General features: G+C 38.6%; 1 protein-coding gene across 1 annotated transcript in view; it reads right to left on the bottom strand.

Annotated features, from left to right (window-relative positions):
• The window catches only part of LOC116901461 (sodium channel protein type 2 subunit alpha-like), an 84687-nt gene that overhangs the window by 21260 nt on the left and 43133 nt on the right, over positions 1–20294 (bottom strand). The window contains exons 15-19 of the mRNA XM_032903409.1: positions 19424–19597; positions 17277–17633; positions 12023–12502; positions 3346–3466; positions 1238–1392 (exon numbers count right to left, since the gene is read on the bottom strand). Of these exons, the coding sequence (XP_032759300.1) occupies positions 1238–1392; positions 3346–3466; positions 12023–12502; positions 17277–17633; positions 19424–19597 (1287 nt within the window). The remainder of the gene's footprint in view (positions 1–1237; positions 1393–3345; positions 3467–12022; positions 12503–17276; positions 17634–19423; positions 19598–20294) is intronic.

The following is a 20294-nucleotide window of genomic DNA, read 5'->3' as shown; positions in this document are numbered from 1 at the left end:
AATGTGTAAATATGTGACAAGGAGTTTCCTGAGCCCAGGAAAGGGGAAAAAGATTATCTCGCTTTCTCCAGTGGGTGTGTCTGGAAGCTACTGCCATTCTGTAACACTTAGGAAGAAAAAGGGCATGGTCATTTTCCAGCAGCCCCTGGCCTGGAATGAAAAGACCATTTTACACAAGTTCTTTTGACAGGAAACATTAACACAGAGTGCATGGTGTCCTGCATCAAAGAACTAAGGTTTTGTTTTTAGAGAACAAGGGATCCAGGTTTGTGACAGGGCTCAGCACAAGTGCTACCGAGAGCTACCGAGCTTAGCTTATCCCTGAAGCAGAAAGCCCCCAGAAGCCAGCTCCAGTGTGAGCATGTGCTTGTGCTTTGAAGACTTGTGACTGAATGTACCAGGGAGCCAAGAGCTATTACAGCAAGTTCACACCCTGTAGGGCAGGATACAGGACTCGGTCAATTCAGGGGCGGGCCTAAAAGGCCTCCCGAAGTAGTGCACTCATCCTCACAATGAAATGTACTCACAGACACGGACAGCAAATTCAAAGTAAAGGGACTGCATCTCCCTTCACACCACAATGTGGGGAAATGGGTGACTTTATTTCTGTCATATTAACGAGTATTGGACTAAATTACTCATTCCATTAAATGAAGTCAGATGCAAAGTAGGCTCGTGTTGCTTTTAGAGATTAAGGTAGCCAACTAGTTACCACTCCAGGTGGCTGGCACCTCATCGGTATGACCGAGTCAGGTGACTTCTCTCAGGAAGGGGCTCCTATTAAGCAGATCCCCACTTCAGTGGGCAACCCCACATCTTAACCGCTTGGCCCTTCTGAAGAAGTGGTTCTAATCTATCTCAGGGCCCGTGGATGTATTGCAGACCCTAAAATCTATTTCTCAAATACGAACATAGTTGTATTTGTACTGTATTGTATGGATGAAATTCAGTAGACGCTGGAAAGTATAACAATGGCCCGAAAACAAAAGAATAAAGATCACACAAAAATAAACAACTGCCATTGGTGCAAATCAGAGAGATTCCTTTTGAAATATCATGTGAACACACACTGTCTCAGAGTGATCCTGTCTGACTCCTATAGATAGAGCAGTATAAGCCACTCTTGCCAGCCCTTCCAGACACATCTTTCCCCAACGTTGTATTTTATGAATGGGTGAAGTGGCGTTCAATGGACAGGAAGGGGAAACGCTGAGGGGGCAGGCCCCACACCACCTACCAGAGCACCACTGCTGAGCAGAATCATAAAGACGATGAAGGTTTCAAACCAGTTATGCTCTACTATCTTGTAGCACGTTTTCCTCAAGTTCCACCAGAGCTTGCCTTTGCCCTCTTCTATGCTTATCTGACAACACTTGAACTTTCTCACACAGTCTAAAATAGGTGAGAGTGGATAAAGGAAAGGTCATCAGTTACTCTTTCTGCATCTCTGGGAAGGTGGAACATGAACTTACCTTATTAGCTCCTAGCGCAGTACAAACAACCTTATTTTAATGAAGGCGTCCACTTACAGAAATCAACGTCAGCAGTCTAGACTTTAGATGATTTGCTAAAGGAGCATTTATTTTATATGTGTATAACTATATTATAATATGTCATAAACTACACAAATCCAGAAAAACATTAAGTAAAAGCCACAGTTTATCTTTCTGTTCAACCCTTCTCCCACGGTAAATCCTCCATAAATGTGACATGCATTTGAATTCTGATTAGTCGGTTAATAGCATAGTATAACTCCAGCTAAGCAGAAGATTTGTGAAAGATTTCATCATGCTTCTCTCCATAAGATTACAGGCATTTATGTAAATATCCATTATTATTGAATGATTGGGTTGTTTTGTTCCTGAATAGTATCTGAAGCCATGCACTAATAGTATCTAAGCCATGCATACTTTATGAGGCACTAGGTTAAAGCCTTTTCAATAATATTTACTGAAGAGAGTTTATATTAAAAAACTGTGCTTGGAAAACCATAAGACTACAATATGTAAATGACCTTGCCCTTGGGGAATGTCTGTTTTAGTGGGATTAATTTATTTTTAACAAGTTTTACAGTTTCGGAAAATACTTAAGTCTTATAAAATTTCATCGATAATGCTGAATTGCTGAATTTTTGGAACGAAACAGACATGAGGCTAGATCTTGGGAATTGTATGAATCTTATTAATAACATGAAGTTTGAAGAAGCAAATATGAACCAACATTAATGACACCCAAGTCCGAGCATCTTGTGCAAGGCATTAGCTCCAGGTTGTTGGTCGAGCCCAAAGGAATAGCTTGGAGTCTCTGGTTTCATGTGGTTTGATAGTCATCACTATAGTCACAGGCTATAACTGACCCTCGTCTGAAACGGTGTAATTTTGGTTTTCTTTAAAGAATCCTTTTGAAAGTTCTCTGATGAACATAAAGCCCCCGTATAAAAGTATACAGTATGTTTCAGCTTTCTGACATCTTTCGTCTTTGTTCAAAATTCACAAAAAATATTCGACTTTGATTGACATTCAAGGTCAGACCAAAATGCCCATCTATCAACCCATTCAGTACAGTCTGAGCACTCAGCAAATAACGAATTATTTCCTTATGCCTTTTGGCTGCTTGTCTTTTCCTTTCCTTTTTAAAAACCTTAACAGTTATGAATCTGATCTAACCAACTCTCTCTCCTGGTCACTACTTTAGGAGGCCAGAGAGCCAATGGCGCTGCTTAGGCTTTTGTCAACACAAGTTCACATCATCTGGGAAAAGGGAAGCCCAACGGAGAAAGTTCTACTACCTCACTGGGTCATATGCAACTCCGTGGGGGCATTTTCTTGATTAATCATTGATGCGAGAAGGCACAGCCCAGTGAAGTGTTGCCTTCTGTCTGTGGTCATGTGTTGTTTAAGAAAGAAAGGAGATCAGCTAGTAAGCCGAGTTTCTCCATGGCCTCTCCTTCAGTTCTTGCCTCTTCGTTCCTGACTTCCTCTCCTGCCGTTGACTTCCTTCATGGTGGACCGTGACATAGACATTTAAGCCCAATAAATCTTTTCCTAGCCAGTTCGCTTTTAGCCAGAATGTTTTAACACAGCAACCGAGAGCAGACTAATACACCAACTAGCAGCATGCTTTAGGGCGGCTCAGACCTTCAAAAGCAAAAGCAATCAATTATGTACATTAAACACACAGTCCGAAAAACTGCCTTCGGTTGGAGATTTAAAACAAAACGAATAAGTGAATCACTGTTATTCAGATAGGCAAGGGTGGTTAGAGACAGATGACAGAGATACAGACAGGTCACAGGAAAGACGGAGAGACAAGAGAAGGCTCCAGACAGCCTGACTGTTTGCTCACCTTCTGTGAAACACGCTTCCGGTTCAAGCGATTCTTCCGGTTCGGCCTCTGGCTGCTCTCCCTCTGCCGGAGCGCCTATATCAACTGTACTGCCCTCAGATGAGCTAGTTGCATTCAATTTCTGAAAACCAACCCCACAGAAAAGCTTTTAAACGCGTTCTGTAATGCAGACATACAGATTCCTAAGGTGTACCCACCCCCAGTCTTCAGTATGCATTCTCTTGATCTGTAATTTAAGAATTACTTAAACATAAGGCCAATCTGCTTTGGGAGAGGTGGGGGTCACAAGATTAGATCCAGCACTGTAGAATACCTTTGGGTTGTTTTGTTTTTTTTTTTTCCTTCTTTTAAACAGTGCTCGCAACTTAAATACCATTTGTATAGGGCCATTATATCGTTTCTGAAATAGAATTCTACAGAAAGCTTAGGCAAGCGGCTAGCCATATGGCCACTGGGATCTTGCTTTGGAAAATTCATTTGTAAATTATAGAGCTTATTTCATTCTAAAATTGTGACCCGACCCGTAAAAGCTGCACAGTGTCTTTTCATGTCAAATGTAGAAAAGGTTTGGTCAAGTGCACATAAACAGCGACAATCTGCATCTACCCGCTTTTCATTGACATGAAAAGGTAGACTACTGGTTATTATTAAAGACATTCTGTAACTTTCTATTTCGGAGAAGAGCAGCACATTGTTAACTAGATAGCAAGAGCAGGTATCTCGCATTCTCTTTGGCCAATGCACTCCTGGGTTTCATTGTGCATTTGGAAACTACCTGTTACTTTGGCACTCTTGCCTGTCCTCTCAGACACTGGCAGAAATGGATTACTGCCCCTTGGTTTGTTTCCTTTGGGTTAAATAACGGTCATCCCAAGGAAACTAGAGTAAAAAGAGGTTGTCTTGCAGGCTGACACGCATACGCTTGATCCGGGTCAGTCTATCCTTGGCGACGAGCATCAAGGGTGGGGACCCCATCATAAACTTGATCTTAAAATGTCCAGTTATGGTGCAGGGACAGGTGTGAGTGCCACATGGAACCAGAGTAGTTTAGGCCACAGCATTCTCAAACCTGTTACAATGTTATCCCCATTAGTGCATAACATTAGGAGATGGCCGAGCTGACAAAGCTCCTTTACCAAGAGGATGAAGAAGCACATGGTAGGGTGGATACTGACATATGCAACACTGGAGTCAAATGGAGGCTAGAGTTGGAACTGGAAAGATTCTACTCAGAGTTTGGATAAGAATAGTATGGATTTCCCCCTAATACAATGATTCCTTCATTTACAAAAATAACCTTACTTTTATGAAGTGTTGACTTAGTGTGTTTTGAGATCATATGAAGAAAGTGTTATGTACACTGACATGAGATTGAAATGATTATATTTAAACAATACATAGTTGATGCAAAAATGTACACTTCTGCTTTCTGAGACTTAGGCTTGTAGTTCCTTTAAATTTTATATAAAGAAATACAGTTAAAAGCTAGGTCGAAGTTGAATTTCTCCTTACTGAAAATTTTATGACATTGAGAAGATAATATCATTGTTATTAAAATTTGAATATATATTTTATTTTTTGATGAAACCCCAAAATAAGATTTATTACAAATATTTCCAATATTTTCAGGTTGTTATTTTCCACCTAATTTTATTTCCTTTCTTTTAGGTCTGACTCTTTCTTCCATAATTATAGTTGGGTTTGGAGTCTTGTCATTGACTCCTAAAACATTCATCACTTGTGGAGACTCCTTGAACATCAAGTTGCTATACCTCAGAGGCCTGACAATACCGGCTTTGTCATTTATAGTCTTTTGAGACACAGCATAGATAACCCAGCACGCTGAACTCCGGTCACATCTGACTTCACTACATGCAGTAAGGATGAAAAATATTCCCTTTAATAATGTGGATAACACTGGAAATGCAGAATGGAGCTCCCAATGTAAAAACGCTGGTACATCTTTATGTTCACATACTCAGTCTGGCCACTGGTCAATGGCTATATCAGCACCAGTGTAACAGTTGGTTTGATTGTCAACTTGACAGGTCTAGAGTCACATAGGAGATATACCTCTGAGCTTATCTGTGAAATAATTCCTAGATGGAATTAACTGAGGTAGCAAGATCCACCCCTTCCATGGACAGCACCATCCCATGGGCTGGGGGTTTAACTAAATAAAAGGTGAAGGTGAGGTGAGAACCAATAATCATTCTTCTCTGCTTTTTGACCATGGATGCTATGTGACCTGTTGTCTCATACTCTGTCTGCTATATCTGCCTTCCTCTGATGGACCATATCTTCAAACCGTGAGCCAAAATACATCTATGCTTCCTTAAGTTGCTTCTGAGTATCCCACCAAGCAATAGGAATGTTATCTAATACAATCAGTAGTAAGCATGTAGGAGATACTCAATAATATTATTCAGTAATGAATGCATAGATGACTGTATAATAAAAGACTTCTTAACAGGACAAACGCCTGATACTGTCTTATTAGCAGCAATCACCACATAAAATGTCACAGGAAATCATGATTCAAAATCTTCGAGTTTCCATAAGATCCCTGCAACATCAACTATCACTCCTACTGCCATGCTTCTGGGTTGCCAATATTTTAAAAGATGTCATAATGACCTGTGTCACCAGCACTCATTCAAGTTTTCACTATTGTGTCACCATTGTCTTTCTTCCCTTTTATGAGTCCCTCCAGTTTCTGATTTCTTCCATTCTACCATTTCCCTGACTTGGGTGTTCTGGACTTTTCATGACATTTTGTGATTGACCACTCCTTCTGACCTTTCATGAAGCATAGGGAGAGAGAAACTCAAGTCTTGCCAACGTTCTGGTAAGATATTTGGGAGCAAGAATAGTATTCTAAGGGCTATGGGCGGGGCAATAACAAACACAGTTCAGCCCTTGGAGCTCACTCTGAAGTCTTGATTTGCTTTTCATTGAATGAACAACATGAAACCAGTCGCTTGCTTTCATTAGCTTGTTGAAAGTAAAGAAATATGAGAGAAACTCAATTTTCTCTATTCAGTGTGCATTATGCCCCCCAAGGAAAAGAGAATTTTTTTCATGTGTGATTTTTTAAAAATATAATTACAGGCCTTACCTGTTAAAAATTATTCAAGGAACCTTTGTATTTTCTCTTCTTTAAACCATAGTGAATTAGAATAAACACAACTCCTTCTTATTGCAACAAGGCATCTTTCCACCAATAAGAAAGCAACAGCACAGTCTCAATGAACTTCAGGAGTCAGGTTATTCCCTTTCTTTATACAAAGTGAAACTTAGAATGTATTCTGTGTTTCTAGAATACGTACACTAGTCACTTTATCTTTGGGGAAGAACGCTTTGTCATTATCCTTGAATCTAGTATCAGTGCTTGTCCTTATTGAATGTTTCTTGTGTCAGTGAGTGAGTGAGTGACCTTGCGGTCCATTTATGGCCTTCATCCTCTACTACTTCTACTGTGTCTTGTCTGATTCTCTACACTCAAAGGGATATCATTAACTGCAGCGTTCAAGATTCCTCAAAGATTCAGATACGCTAAAATGATGATCAACAACTCTTGAAACTGAGAGTGCTGTCTGAAAATCAGGCTGCCAGGAATCCACCATTAGGAGTCTATAAGGTTAGCTACCAGGACAGTTGCTACCGAATCAGTTGTTCGTTTGCTTTCATTTCCCTTCTTTCTACACTAAGTACGTAGTTCTACACACCACAGTGTTTCCGCAGTGAATGGAAGCCCTTTAGGAGCAGCTGCAATCTCATTCTCCCTAAAGTGAGATAGCATAGTGTCTTCTGCACGTCGCTGGTGTGCACATTTATCCATGTGCTGCTTGGCTTACTACAGCAAAGACCACGCTGCGCATTGAGGCATCGCCCCACTACCCAGTGTGCTTAGTCACTTTGTCAACGTCAGAATTAATTAGTGGCTATGCCCTAGACTTTCTGCACTCTATTCTTCCACAGCGTTCTAGGAAGTTTCTCTGATGATTCACAAGCAAACTCAACCTTAAGTAATCTGGAAGATTTAGTCGACTGCATATATGATTCAACACTGTAGGTTAAAGATAGTGTTTATAGGACTGCCGACTTCTATGAATCATAACTAAGAACCTCGGTGTCAAGTCGCATCATAGTCACAGCTCCAGTCTGTGCCAATGCAGTATGAGGAAAGCATACGTTGGAATAGCTCATGAATAAAATCCTTCTGATATACTCGAGATGTATAACAAAAAATATGATGAAGAGCAAAAACTTTCTTTATAGCAACTCAATGATTTTGTTGAATAGGAGTTAAATGTCATCATTTTAATGAAATATGTGGGTTAAAATGTATTTAAAAGAATCCCACAACATTAAATAAATTAACATAAAAGTCATCAGTTTAAGATGAGTTCCTCGTTATGATGAACGTGATCATAGTGTGTACTTGTCACTTAGAGCCGTCAAGTGTGTACCATTGATACACACTAATAACCGTGGGAGCTTATGTTCTTAATAAAAGGTTTCCATTATATGCTTTCTAGTAGTGCCCCAGTCTGGGCATTATACACCTCAAAGTGTTACAAAATAAGAAAGCAAATTATGGATGTGCTGCACATAGACACAGTTTAGACAGTTTCCTTATTACTACCCATACCTAACTTATCAGGAAATAAATGGGTAGAAGGGAAGTGTTAGAGGGAGTTTGCCTAGTTAAACTTGAAGTACAGGTGCACTACAAGGCTGGGATAATATAAAGGTTATATAAGAATAGTCATTGAGGTTTGCTTTAGAAACCAGTAGCAATCATACAGATATAGGAAACGCATTTGGGTAAGAACCACATTCACGAACTCATTCATATCAGTGCTGGTGTTGCTCAGTCAGTATTCAAAATTTTATAATCTGGTCGAGGAAGAATCATGTTTTGTTTAATGATGTAATAATACCAAAATGCACTATTTCATGTTTTGGGGTGAGTGTGTCTGTGTTGTTTGTACACAGTGTACACAGTCCTGCGGGCATACACATATGTACATGTTAGTGCATGTGTATGTGTGTGCGTGTACTTGTAAAGGTCAGAGGTGATAGTGTGTGAGCCTCCATTGCTCTCTTCCTTATTTTTTGAGTCAGGGTCTCTTACTGAATGGAACTCAGGAACTTGGAGAGGCTGACTAGGCAGAAAACAGTAATCATCCTCTTGTCTCTGTCTCCCCCAAGTGCTGGGGCTGCGGACACTCACTGCTGTACCTGGGTTTTGCATGGGCTCTGGAGAGCCAAATCCATGCCCTTATGCTTGCTCAGCAGGGATTTTACCACTCAAGCCATTGTTCTAGACCCTACTGTGACGGGCTTTAATTTTAAAGATTATATTTGTAACTTTTATTTTAATAAATTATTATTAAACTTGTTTGTGTTAAACTAATAGGCCTTCAGAAAGTAAATAATTTTAAATATAATTAAGGTCCTGGTTGGAAAGAAATTAAGAAAAGTTTATTTCACATTAAGTATCTCATGTGAATGCTCCTTTTTTTTAAATCATGAAATTCAGCTACTATGGTGATTTTTCCAGAAAACCATTTTCTGATTTGTAGTGGGTATTTTATTACAAACTTTAAAACATAGATAAGAGACTTAAATATCTTTCTTGGAGTTGCAAAAAATATTTACACTGTGACAGCCTATCATCAGCAGATTACCAATGTGTCTGGCCTGTTTGGGGTCTGATATTGAAGATATTTGCTTTATCACCACCCCACTGAGACTCTTTCCCACAAGGACTGCTCAGTTCATGACAAAAATCATGAGTTATCCAGTGCTGTCCTCCCCACCCACAGTTGCTCAGAGCTGACCTACATACTTCTGCCTCCTTCCTGTTTCTCATGTTGGGATTTAGCAAGCTCTTTTAGGTGTAGAACTACACTTTCCAAAGATTTTTCAAAAAGAAATGGAAAATTCTAAGAACCAGTAACAACCAAATTGTTGCTTTATCTGTATCCCACCATATTTACTCTTGATACAATGCCTCAATTCTTCAAAAGGTTGAGTGCTTGACTGCAATTTCTCCCAAGTGCCTTTCCCTAAAGAAACTAGAAAGTGGACTCCTCAGAGACAAAGGTATCTAACCTTAAAGGAATGAAAAGCAAATCATTACCCTAAAAAAAATGATATGAAAGTTCTCACCTTCCATGAATTAGGGGTACTAGCAATAGAATTTTCTTCCCACATATTAAAGAATGTTTTAATGACATTATGGTACTTCCCCCTTTCAAAAAAGCTCAACGTGCTTTTATTACGAGTTGTTTTACAGTTTTAATGTCACTGTTTCTAAGTGATAAAGTATTTTCCTAACATTTCTACAAAAATGATGAAACTCAAAAAAGCAACTTGGTTTAAATATCCGTGCCCAGAATTATGAATTCGGTCTTAGACAGTGAAAATAAAAAGGGCTACCACCCATTACACACAATGTGGGGCTTCTCTCATGAACAAAACAACAAAGGAAGAGACAAGTGCTTGCTGTGATTTTTCCCATGGAGCTGTTTATGAAGCAGGATGCATGAAAATACTGTGTCGTGGATAAAATTTGATAGGTGCTATGGAGAAGGGGGGAAGAAAAATAAAATCATAATGGGTAAAGGGAGTGAGGGCGATGGGCCCCAGGTCCATTTTTCTGAATGGGCACACCATTTAACGGTAGGTAGAAGTCTACTTTTCCTTTTTGTTTTTATTTTTGGTGGACTCGACCGCCTATTTTTCCTTTCATTCTAGGAATTTTAAGAGTAATTATAAACAGAATCTCCAAGGGAGTCATTCTAAATGCAAAAGCATTTGGTCAATTGCTAAATAAAGCATTGCCCTTTTCCCTAAAATGAAGTGGATGAAAATTATACCCTTGCCGCTGGCAGCGAAATGCAAACACTCCCATTCATTTACATTATTATCACATTGGAAGTCAGTTGGGAAGTTTGCATGTGGGTGAGGGATTGCTTTAATTTGCATACTACCCCGCAGACAACGAGCAAAATATTACAGACAGAGCACATTTACAGGGGATATGTTTTAAAAGTTATAGAAGAAAACAAAATATTAAAAAAAAACAAACAAAAAAAACAAGGGGCAGTGGACAGAGAGCTTTTCTTCAGTGTTTTTTTTTTTTTTGGAGCGTACCCACAATCCTCTTCCAGGCTGCTAGCATGTTCTAAACTTGTGCCATTATTTGGAAGTTACAAAATTCGCAAAGGCATGCACGCTCACATTTAAATAAGTATATACTCTCTATTAAAATCTACATAAAGAAATTAGCAACCAAATTCATTTTCCTTAAAACAAAAGAAAAAAAAATGTTGGGGTTGTCAGCCTTGCCTGACCATGCTGTAAATGACCCAACCTAGGAGCAGCTGTGCTTATCGACTGCCAATGGATGGGCAAGGGACATAGCTGAGTAACATGCAGGCCAGTCAAGTCATTTCGACACTAAGTATATTTATATATGCGCAACTTGCTTGGGTAACCTGGGTAAAAGTGGTGGCTCGAGCCTCTGGCTGCTTAAAAAACACCAGAGCGGCTTTCTTGATGGCTCCAGCTTGGCCTCACCCCTGTGAGAAGCAAGAATGGTCACAAGTGAAGGTCACCGTATTACACTACAGAATCTCAATCTCTCTTTGAAAGGTTATCGCTCTAGCATGGATTCAGCATCATTCAAAGAGTTAAGGAGTGAAACAGGCATTCAAAAATCATGACACGAATTGCATCCAATAGTATCAAATATCAAAGTAGCAGAAGAGTTAAAGCCTACAGAACTAGGACACGGATTTGAAATGATAAATCCAGGCACTCTAGAAAGCTGATAAAGGGTCAGTTGAATTTGGAGAAAACACAAAAGAGTATTCAGTTCAAACAAGTCACAACCTCTAAGTCTATTAAAAAAAAAAAGTTGATTTGGACATTGCAAATAGACAGCGCCTTTGCTTTTCTATTAATTTAAGGATTAGTGGCAAAACACAACAAAATCGTTCACTGGATTCCTAACCGTCTCATAAATCAAAGAATATATTATGAAGACACTGAGTTGGTTAGTTCAGAAGCTGCATACAATCACATACGGAGGGTTTCTGTGTGTAAAAAGGTTGACTGCACTCAGTTGGTTTAGACAAGTGTTTACCACTCTTCCCTACCACAAACTTCTCTTCCTTTAAAAAAAAAATCAACTTTAGGAAACATGAAAGTAAATCCAAGTCAACTTTAGCATGAGTTAACAGGTCTGGACAAAATAAATATATTCTTTTATGAAGTATTTCAGTACAGGCAAGAATATAAGATGAGAATAAGAATCATTTTCCCACTAGTTATCTTTCGGTACATACTAAAACCATTACTGTGGTGAACTATAAGGATGAACGTGTATACATCGATGCATTATCTATACTTGTTTTTAAAATGTTTAAAAATTCATATTAATATCATGAGTTTGGAAAGATGAGTATTTGAAAAATTAAAGTCATGATAACACTTGTAGAGCCAGAATAATCTAATATTATCAAACACCTTACTATATAAATGTTACAGTAGATATTTCCTGTTTTCCTACAGGAAAGCAATATGCACTATGATATATCTAATGGTGTTGAAGCCACAGAAATACATACCAGAATATCTCTTTTATTTTAAAATTTCCTACCTCCTTGCTTTCTTCCATATCTGATTCACTACTGAATTCTTCCGTATTTAAGTTTTCAAAGTCAGACTCTCCAAGGGCGATGGGCACAGTCACGGTGAGGCTGGGGTTGTTTATGAACGACATGTAGTCACTCTCATCTACCACATACTTCTCCACACTGCTGCCTATGCCACTGGTCGTCCCGTTTCCATCTTTGAGGTAATTGAGGTCCTTGCCTATTTCTATGGTCGTGTGGTTGGAGATACAACTGTCTTTCTTGTTATTCAGATCTTCCAGCGGTTTGATTTCATCTAAAGCTTTCTGCTTTCTGACAAAGGCTTTCTGAATGAATTCACGTATCTTCCTTTTAACAAAATCAATTCCCTTCTGCATCCTTCCCACGGCTATCTGGAGGTTGTTCATTTCGTTATCGTCATCTGTGGCAGCCAGGTTGTCTGAGCTGAAAGAACTGAGGAGCAAGGCCAAGAAGAGGTTCAGGACCTACAAAGCAGTGGAGGAAGAACAATCAGTCAGCCTGTTGTTTCCCCTGTTCTAGCCACGAGAAGTGGAACTGTTTTCACATATCCCATTGAAGACAAGAGCACAGCAGAGAAAAGTAAAAACAAACAAATGGTCCGCCAATAGCGAGCACTATTCACACTCTTCATTTCAGGCTCATCTTAAAATCCCTGAGCTACCATGGTATGAAACTTCTAGACTAACTATACGTCCTGGCAAATCTAGACCACTCCACAGTAAAAGAAACCAGCTATTTCGGATGCTCGTAAGTTTGAGCATATAATCTGTATTTTGTAGGACACTGAATACTTCTTGTAATTTTATTCATAGAACTACATATTTAGATGTGATTTGGCCTCTGCAGCATTTCAACCTCTTTCACCTCGGTAACTTGCTAAATGCAATAAAAAATATACGTATTACTAGATCAACACTCAATTCTGATTTTAAAAAACCTTCTAGATGCTATTAGTTCATGCAAGACTTATAAATACAATGAAGAAGTGGTTGTTGTTTAATAACACCACTGTGATGTCGAATTAAAAATGATGTTTGTTGTATCACCAGGAACTGCTAAGCCCACAGACCAGGCAGGTTACTTAATAATTAGGCAGAGAGCAAAGCCGTGGCAGGACAATATGGTGGGTGACGTTAAGATTCCACGCTGTACCTTTACAGGTTGTTACAAATGTTCTTAAGGGATGGATGGTACAGGGCTTTGTATGTTTAGGTGGGCAATTATATCTTACCAATTGGGTCAAAAGTTATTGTGTTGTGTGTCCTTTTATGTGATTATTTGAGTGTAGCAAAGTGTGTGGTGGCTGGAGACACTGGGCTGCGGAGGTGCTGGACCTAGCGAGGTAAAAGACGACAATACTTTTTTTATTTTTTATATTTTTACAACAACAGGTGCCGAACTAACGTGATGGGCAAGAATCCACTAGTAATCCTAAGAGTTGAGAGAAAGTTTTTATTTTCTAAGTAAGAGGAGGCCAGCGCCATGTTAAGTCATGTGATATCTCAAGCGTGGGAATTTAACAAAAAAAACAGGGAAGTAGCCTGGGCTGGCTGGCTGTTGGTCCCAGGCTGTGTGATAAATAATGGCAGCTCAGAGAGTTAGAGATTAAAAGCTGCTTTTTAAAAAAAGCTGTCTAGAAAGTCTTTCAGGATACTCATATTCTTTTTAACGTGGGCTTTACAGGAATTTTGGGTTGAAATCCTAGTTAGACAAGCTACTTCTTAATTACAGGTATTATTAAAAGGTGATTAAGTTTGTTTTTAGAAAGAAGAGAGTAAAGAGATTACCTGAATCAGGTGGGGATTTTCATCCATGGTTCAGAACTTAGATAGGGAAAAATTAGTCACTACCTCCAAGTAGAGAGTTGTGATGAATGTCTGTAACACCAGGGAGAGTGAATGCAGACATATATTATAGAAGTTATTAAGGTTAAAGAAAAATCTGTGGCTCTGGGTAGAGAGCTTAACAGATGGATATATTTTGGGCTAAAGTCCTGAGTTTTAAGTTGCTTATTGGTTTTAGAATTGATAGAAGGTGTTTAAGTTTGTTTTAAGGAGAGTAAAGGGATTACCCGAATCACGTTGGGATTTTCATCTATGGTTCGGAACTTAGGGAAAAATTGGTCACTAACTCCAAGTAGAGAGTTGTGATAAATGTCTGTAACACTAGGGAGAGTGAATGCAGACATATATTATAGAAGTTATTAAGGTTAAATAAAAATCTGTGGCTCCAGGTAGAGAGCTTAACAGATTGAGATATTTTGGACTAAAATCCTGGTTTGATACATTGCTTATTGATATTGGAATTGATGGAAGGTATTTGGTTTGTTTTATGAATTACCCCGCTAAAGGCCATATGGCTCGTTGATGCCGGCTAGCAAGGGTTTGTGGTTATTTTTTATATCTACCACAACAGGAAGCTCAGATTCTCTTAACATGGGCTCCACAGGAATTTTGGGTTAATTTCCTGATATCACAGAGTACAAAAGCCTATCAGGCTCATTGTTTAGGTTACTTCCTTTTTAAAAAATTGTTTAGTCTTCATAATGGGTGTGACTTTGAGTTTTATGGTTATATTATTACTCTGGGAGAGAGTGCAAGATACAAGCTTTCTGGTTACAGACCAAGGAACACAGTATGTTGGGAGAAAGATTTTGTCTTTGTGTTTTTAGAAAGTGTGATTAGGCTCTGGAAACCTCACAGAGTCATACTGATCAGATTTGATAGAGGTAGACTGCCTGAAAAATTTATTCAGGAGAATCAAACAAAAAGATATCTCGATTCTAAACTTTTGTCTTGAGAGTTGTATTTTGCAGAGTGTGCCTACTTGGATTCCTGGTCTCAAGGACTTTCAGCTGGGTCCAGTCAGGACACATCGGCTACAGCATTTGCTTCATTCTTCCTACCCCCTACCCTCAGGGATATCTCAACGCCCACATACAGCTTGAAGAAGTTATAGAGGAGTCATTGCCCCAATACCCTGGACTTTGGGGGGCTGAAAGTGGTTATTCTAAAGTTGTTTTTATGAGGAATTTAGAAATGGTTGTAATTTAACAAGGAGGAATTAGCTAGATTGTTATACAGTCGTAATCTCATTTGTTAACTAAGCTAAAATCCTATCTTTGCTTTGATATAGAATTTATTTGTTAAAAGTTAAAAAGTACAAGGTTTAGAGCCAGTCCTTCTATTGATGTCATTACAAACTTCTGAGTTGATTACACATGTGAGTTAAGGGCCAAATAGCAAACATATTGCTGACTTTGTGAGAGTACTTTCAAGATATTATTAAGATATAAAGACAACAGTACAGATTGTCTTATACAGGTAGATGGTTTTCAAAAACATCAGAAATCCACAAAATTTGAGATTTAAAGTTATTTATCTTTTGTTGAGACATATCTGCTCCTAACAGTTCCCCTTTGGCAGATGTAACAAAGAATTTGAACATCTCTACCTCCAGAGGCAATACTTTGTGGCTAGGCAGCCACTAGACAAAACTGCCTGTTTCATCTGCAGACTAATACTGTCCAAAAAAGGACAAATTATGCAGAATAGTTAACTGATAAACTCTGCCAAGACTTCAAAATCTGCATTTCAAGAGTCTGTCAGTTGATTTTTGGCCAGAAGGCTGAAGACTTGCACTCACATGTTGCTAACAGGGGACTGTGCTAGTGGAGATTTGTCTCTACAACCTCTCAGTTCTAGAAGCCGTGCTAGGCTTCTTATATGTATAGATATTTGGTCATTCTCAGATTTCGGACGGGGTTGAAGACTGATTATAGTCTCATAGCCTATCAGGCTGTTTAACTCTAAATATACATATTTTATTGGATAGTTATCAGATAGTATACAAGCTAGCCAAGATATAATATAGATTTTAAGCTTTTCTTAAGCTGGAATGGGTAACTAAATGTTCTGTTTAACTGATATAGTGATGGACTGGGTGTTGAGTATATCGTATGCTTTATAAATTGTAGAATGGTAATAATTGTACTCAATTTATATGTAAGTGAAAAGGCTATTTAACTGGACAAAAAGGGGGAAATGTTGTGGTCTGCCCTGGAGTTATCTGTATTTTGATGCTAATTCCACTGTCCCAGGACAGCTGCCTAGTCACTGTACTCAGGAATCAGGTGACTTCAGCAGAACCTTTTCCCCATTGAATTTGTAAAGTACAGGTGAGGGGCAGGTACAGGATAGAAGGAGGCCTGTCATTGGAGGAGAAGGAAGGATGGGTGGGAGAGAAGTTTAAAGGAAGAGGAGGAGACTGGAACGGAAAGAAGGAGAGGAGAGGAAGAGAGAAGTCGTGGCAGGAGGATATGGTGGGTGATGTTAAGATTCCATGCTGTACCTTTACAGGTTGTTATAAATGTTCTTAAGGGATGGATGATACTGGGCTTTGTATGTTTAGGTGGGCAATTATATCTTACCAATTGGGTCAAAGAAAAAAAAAGAATTAGGCAATGTTGAGGACACGTCTGTCATCATTTATTAAATCGGGGTTTGGTTGACACAGCCCTCGATTATTCAAATAAAATACAGATGGGACCAACCACAAAGGTTATTAGTTCAAAAGTGGAACCTTGCAATAGATTTTAGCTAAAATTTCAGTGCAATTGACAGTGATGTGTCAGGTAAGAGTCAGCGAAGAAGAAAGGTGAAGCCAGGACCCTTTTGACCTTCAATCACCCTGCAGTGGCTCTGTCCCTCTACTTCAGAAACTTACTAATACACTTTTATTACTCTGACTCATCCCTGAATCTCTTTCTAGGATGGCAAATAGATAAAATAAAAAATAGATTTAAATACTGTTTAAATTTTCACCTGTAAGAAAACTGAATTACAGTGCCACAGTTATTTTTTGGATTTATTAATGGAATGTCTTTGTCTATTATAATTTTTTAATCTGTATCAATGAATCCTCCCATATCATGTCTAACATTGGACTTTTTTCTGTTTTATTTTCATTTTGATTGACATATAATGTCGACATGCATTTGTATAGTAGCACTGTAATATTTTGATAGATATACACATTATTTAGAACAACTTTGGCTCAAGAGATATTTGGAGGGTGTACATATTACAGAAGTCTAAATCACCTGTGGCTTTTGAAATCTTGGGTAATAGACAACCGGAAATATACAACATAACTCTCCCTAGAATATAGAATGCTCTTTAGTCAAACATTGTTAAAACCACATCATCGGAAAAGCCGAAAAGTGTTTTTACTACTTACAACAAGGTTCCCAATCACCATGACCATCATGAAGACAGTAAGACACATGGTCTGGCCCGCGACCTCCATGCAGTCCCACATGGTCTCTATCCACTCCCCACACAGCACGCGGAACACGATCAGGAAGGAGTGGAAGAAGTCGTGCATGTGCCAGCGCGGGAGCTCACAATCATTGGAAATCTTGCAGACACACTCCTTGTAGCTCTTTCCAAACAGCTGCATGCCAACCACGGCAAAAATGAAGACGATGATGGCCAGCACCAGGGTCAGGTTGCCCAGTGCGCCCACCGAGTTGCCAATGATCTTAATGAGCATGTTCAGTGTGGGCCAGGACTTTGCCAACTTGAAGACTCTAAGCTGGAAAAAATAATATAAGATTATCATTGGTGCTTTGCACTGCAGAAACATCAACAGAACTATATAGGAAATCTTTTTTAACTGCAAAAAGATGAATTATTCATGTGCCAAAGAATTATCTGACAAAAGTAGCAAATATTGTATACACACACATACACACACACGCACACACACACACACCTACGTAAGCTTTTGTAACTGTCTTTTGTTATCTTTGTTGTTTGTTTTAATGAACGTATTTAAAGGTCATGTAGGTTAATTCACAGAGACTCATTTCCAAAGAAGTAAATTATTTAACAGCCCACAGTAAATATGTTTCTCAGGGTGGTTAAAGATTGTGATGTAGGACACACATTGCATATATAAGTTAAAAAAGAAAAGCGAACTCATTTCTTGGAGAGTTTGCGCAGTTTCCATCTAGCTATATCTTTCACTTGCTATAATATTAGAAAGTATTTACTTTAGAAGGAGGCTTAAGTTAAAGTGTATATTTTTTTCAACCTTGGTGTCTTCAATTACTTAATGAAGTCATTACAGCATGTGCATATCCCCTTAACACTCTACCTGACCAATTGGTGGTATTGGTTTGCACAGGCTCCTGAAACGCCACCCTCAGTTAAATAGCAATAGCATTCATTTCTGATGCTAAAGTAAATGTCATCCAGACAGTAGTACATTATTTAATGACACTTAAGTGACTCAGAGGAGTGAGTAGAAGCACCAGGCTGTTAATTTATTCTAAGAGATGATTTATGAAAAGAAGCCTGGTACATTATGCAAGATTAGGTAATGGTTCTGTGGTCCCTAGTTCCCTACATTGTAGCACTTATCACAAAGGTTTGCTAAACTTTGTTTTTAAGAAGTCATTATCCATATGACCTGTCATATAACTACTTATATTTGCATTCTGTAATTCTTGCATACTTCTAGTTTTAAATTAGATACATAACTCTTGTTGGAGACCGGTGAGAATTATTATATAGTTCTAAGGATCTCAGGTCAAATTTGAACTTTGAAATTCATAAAGTCTCAAAGAGACATCAAATCAAAGTCCTGGGATTAATTAGCTGCACAATAAATCATCTATAAAAACCTTTCTTTGGTAAGGGTATACAACCTTTGTTATTTGAAGATAAAATCCAGCCAAAGGCAGAGCATGTACAATACAAAACACTCAAATGTGTTAAATAATAGGTAGTCTTCTAATTTTAACAAGAAGCCAATAGTTATGAAATATAGAGATTAAATGAACAACAATTAGATGTTATCATAATGCACTTTAGGCAGTGTTTCTGAGAGAGGTTTACTGGCTTCATGATCTGGGCAAAGGAAAAATATTTAAGGAGTGTGCTATCTTTTAATTCTCCTCCATACACCCTATTCCAAGTATTAGCTTCTCAGAGGATAAAATAAGCAATCCAAGGACCCAAAGGAGCCTCACACATGGTTACACAAATCAGACAACTGTGTTGACTATGCGGATTGCAATCTGGATTGATGTGTGACCCCTTTTTCTTTTCCCATTAAATCTGCCATTAGAGAGAGAGAGAGAGAGAGAGAGAGAGAGAGAGAGAGAGAGAGAGAGAGAGAGATCACTGGCTGTTCATTGGAATAAAAGAATACATTTCTCAAAACTATCATGAAAAAAGAGCTACATTTTTGAGGAAGAATCCTATGTCTTCATATTTTACTAATGATATTATATTTGTGGAATATGGCAAGTCTGTCATTAGGACCTAATGAAGACTAATTAAGTACAAAAGTAAGGATGGATTCTGCTAATTAGTTACCAGCCGGAATGATCGGAGAACTGACAATCCTTCCACATTCGCCAAGCCGAGTTCCATTAAACTAAGGCTCACTATAAAGCCATCAAAGATATTCCAGCCTTCTTGGAAGTAATAATATGGATCCATAGCTATTATCTTGAGAAACATTTCTGCTGTGAAGATCCCAGTGAAGACCTATATGAGCAACACAGCTGATTACAGAAATGCCTGCTCACAGAAGGAGGTAATGTAACAAATGGTAGGTCGAACATATATTCTGGATTTTAAAGGTTGGTTTGCATTCAACAAATGGACGCCCTTGCTTGTTTTATATTCAACACGATTTATAATTGTTCCCAATACTTAAGGTTTATCATTCAGATAATGAAATGAACACCCTGATTTTGCTACCCTAAAAACGCATTGGACACATTTTGCTTGATATCTCTCTTGTCCTCTAAACCATCACCAAGTGTTTGCCTAGAAGCACAGACTTCAGTTGCCAAGTATAATAGATTGGTCTCTTTTCATGGCTCTGCAGAAGAAACTGGAGCTAAGGAGGCTTCACACAAGCAATAATAAACATTGGTGTAGCTGAGCTACCATGTCTCAGCTAACTGTAGTAGCTGAATAAATATTACACTAACCGAAAGCTTAGGTTTGCTAAAAAAGACTTGGATCATAATTTTTTTGAGGACATGACAATAAACCACAGGAGACCAATTCGAGAGTAAGGCGATGGCTAATTATAAGTCAAACAGGGTGTTTCTGTGTGAAATTTCCTCAGGCTACAAAAAAGGTATGTACCCAATAGGTCACTAAACATTGAACAAAGTTCCTTCAGGAACTTCCAGTTCCACACTTCCTGTTCCACAATCTCTTTTTCCACAAG

Source organism: Rattus rattus, chromosome 5, assembly GCF_011064425.1.
Source record: "Rattus rattus isolate New Zealand chromosome 5, Rrattus_CSIRO_v1, whole genome shotgun sequence".
Taxonomy (NCBI): Eukaryota; Metazoa; Chordata; class Mammalia; order Rodentia; family Muridae; genus Rattus; species Rattus rattus.
This window is presented reverse-complemented; position numbering and strand designations above follow the sequence as displayed.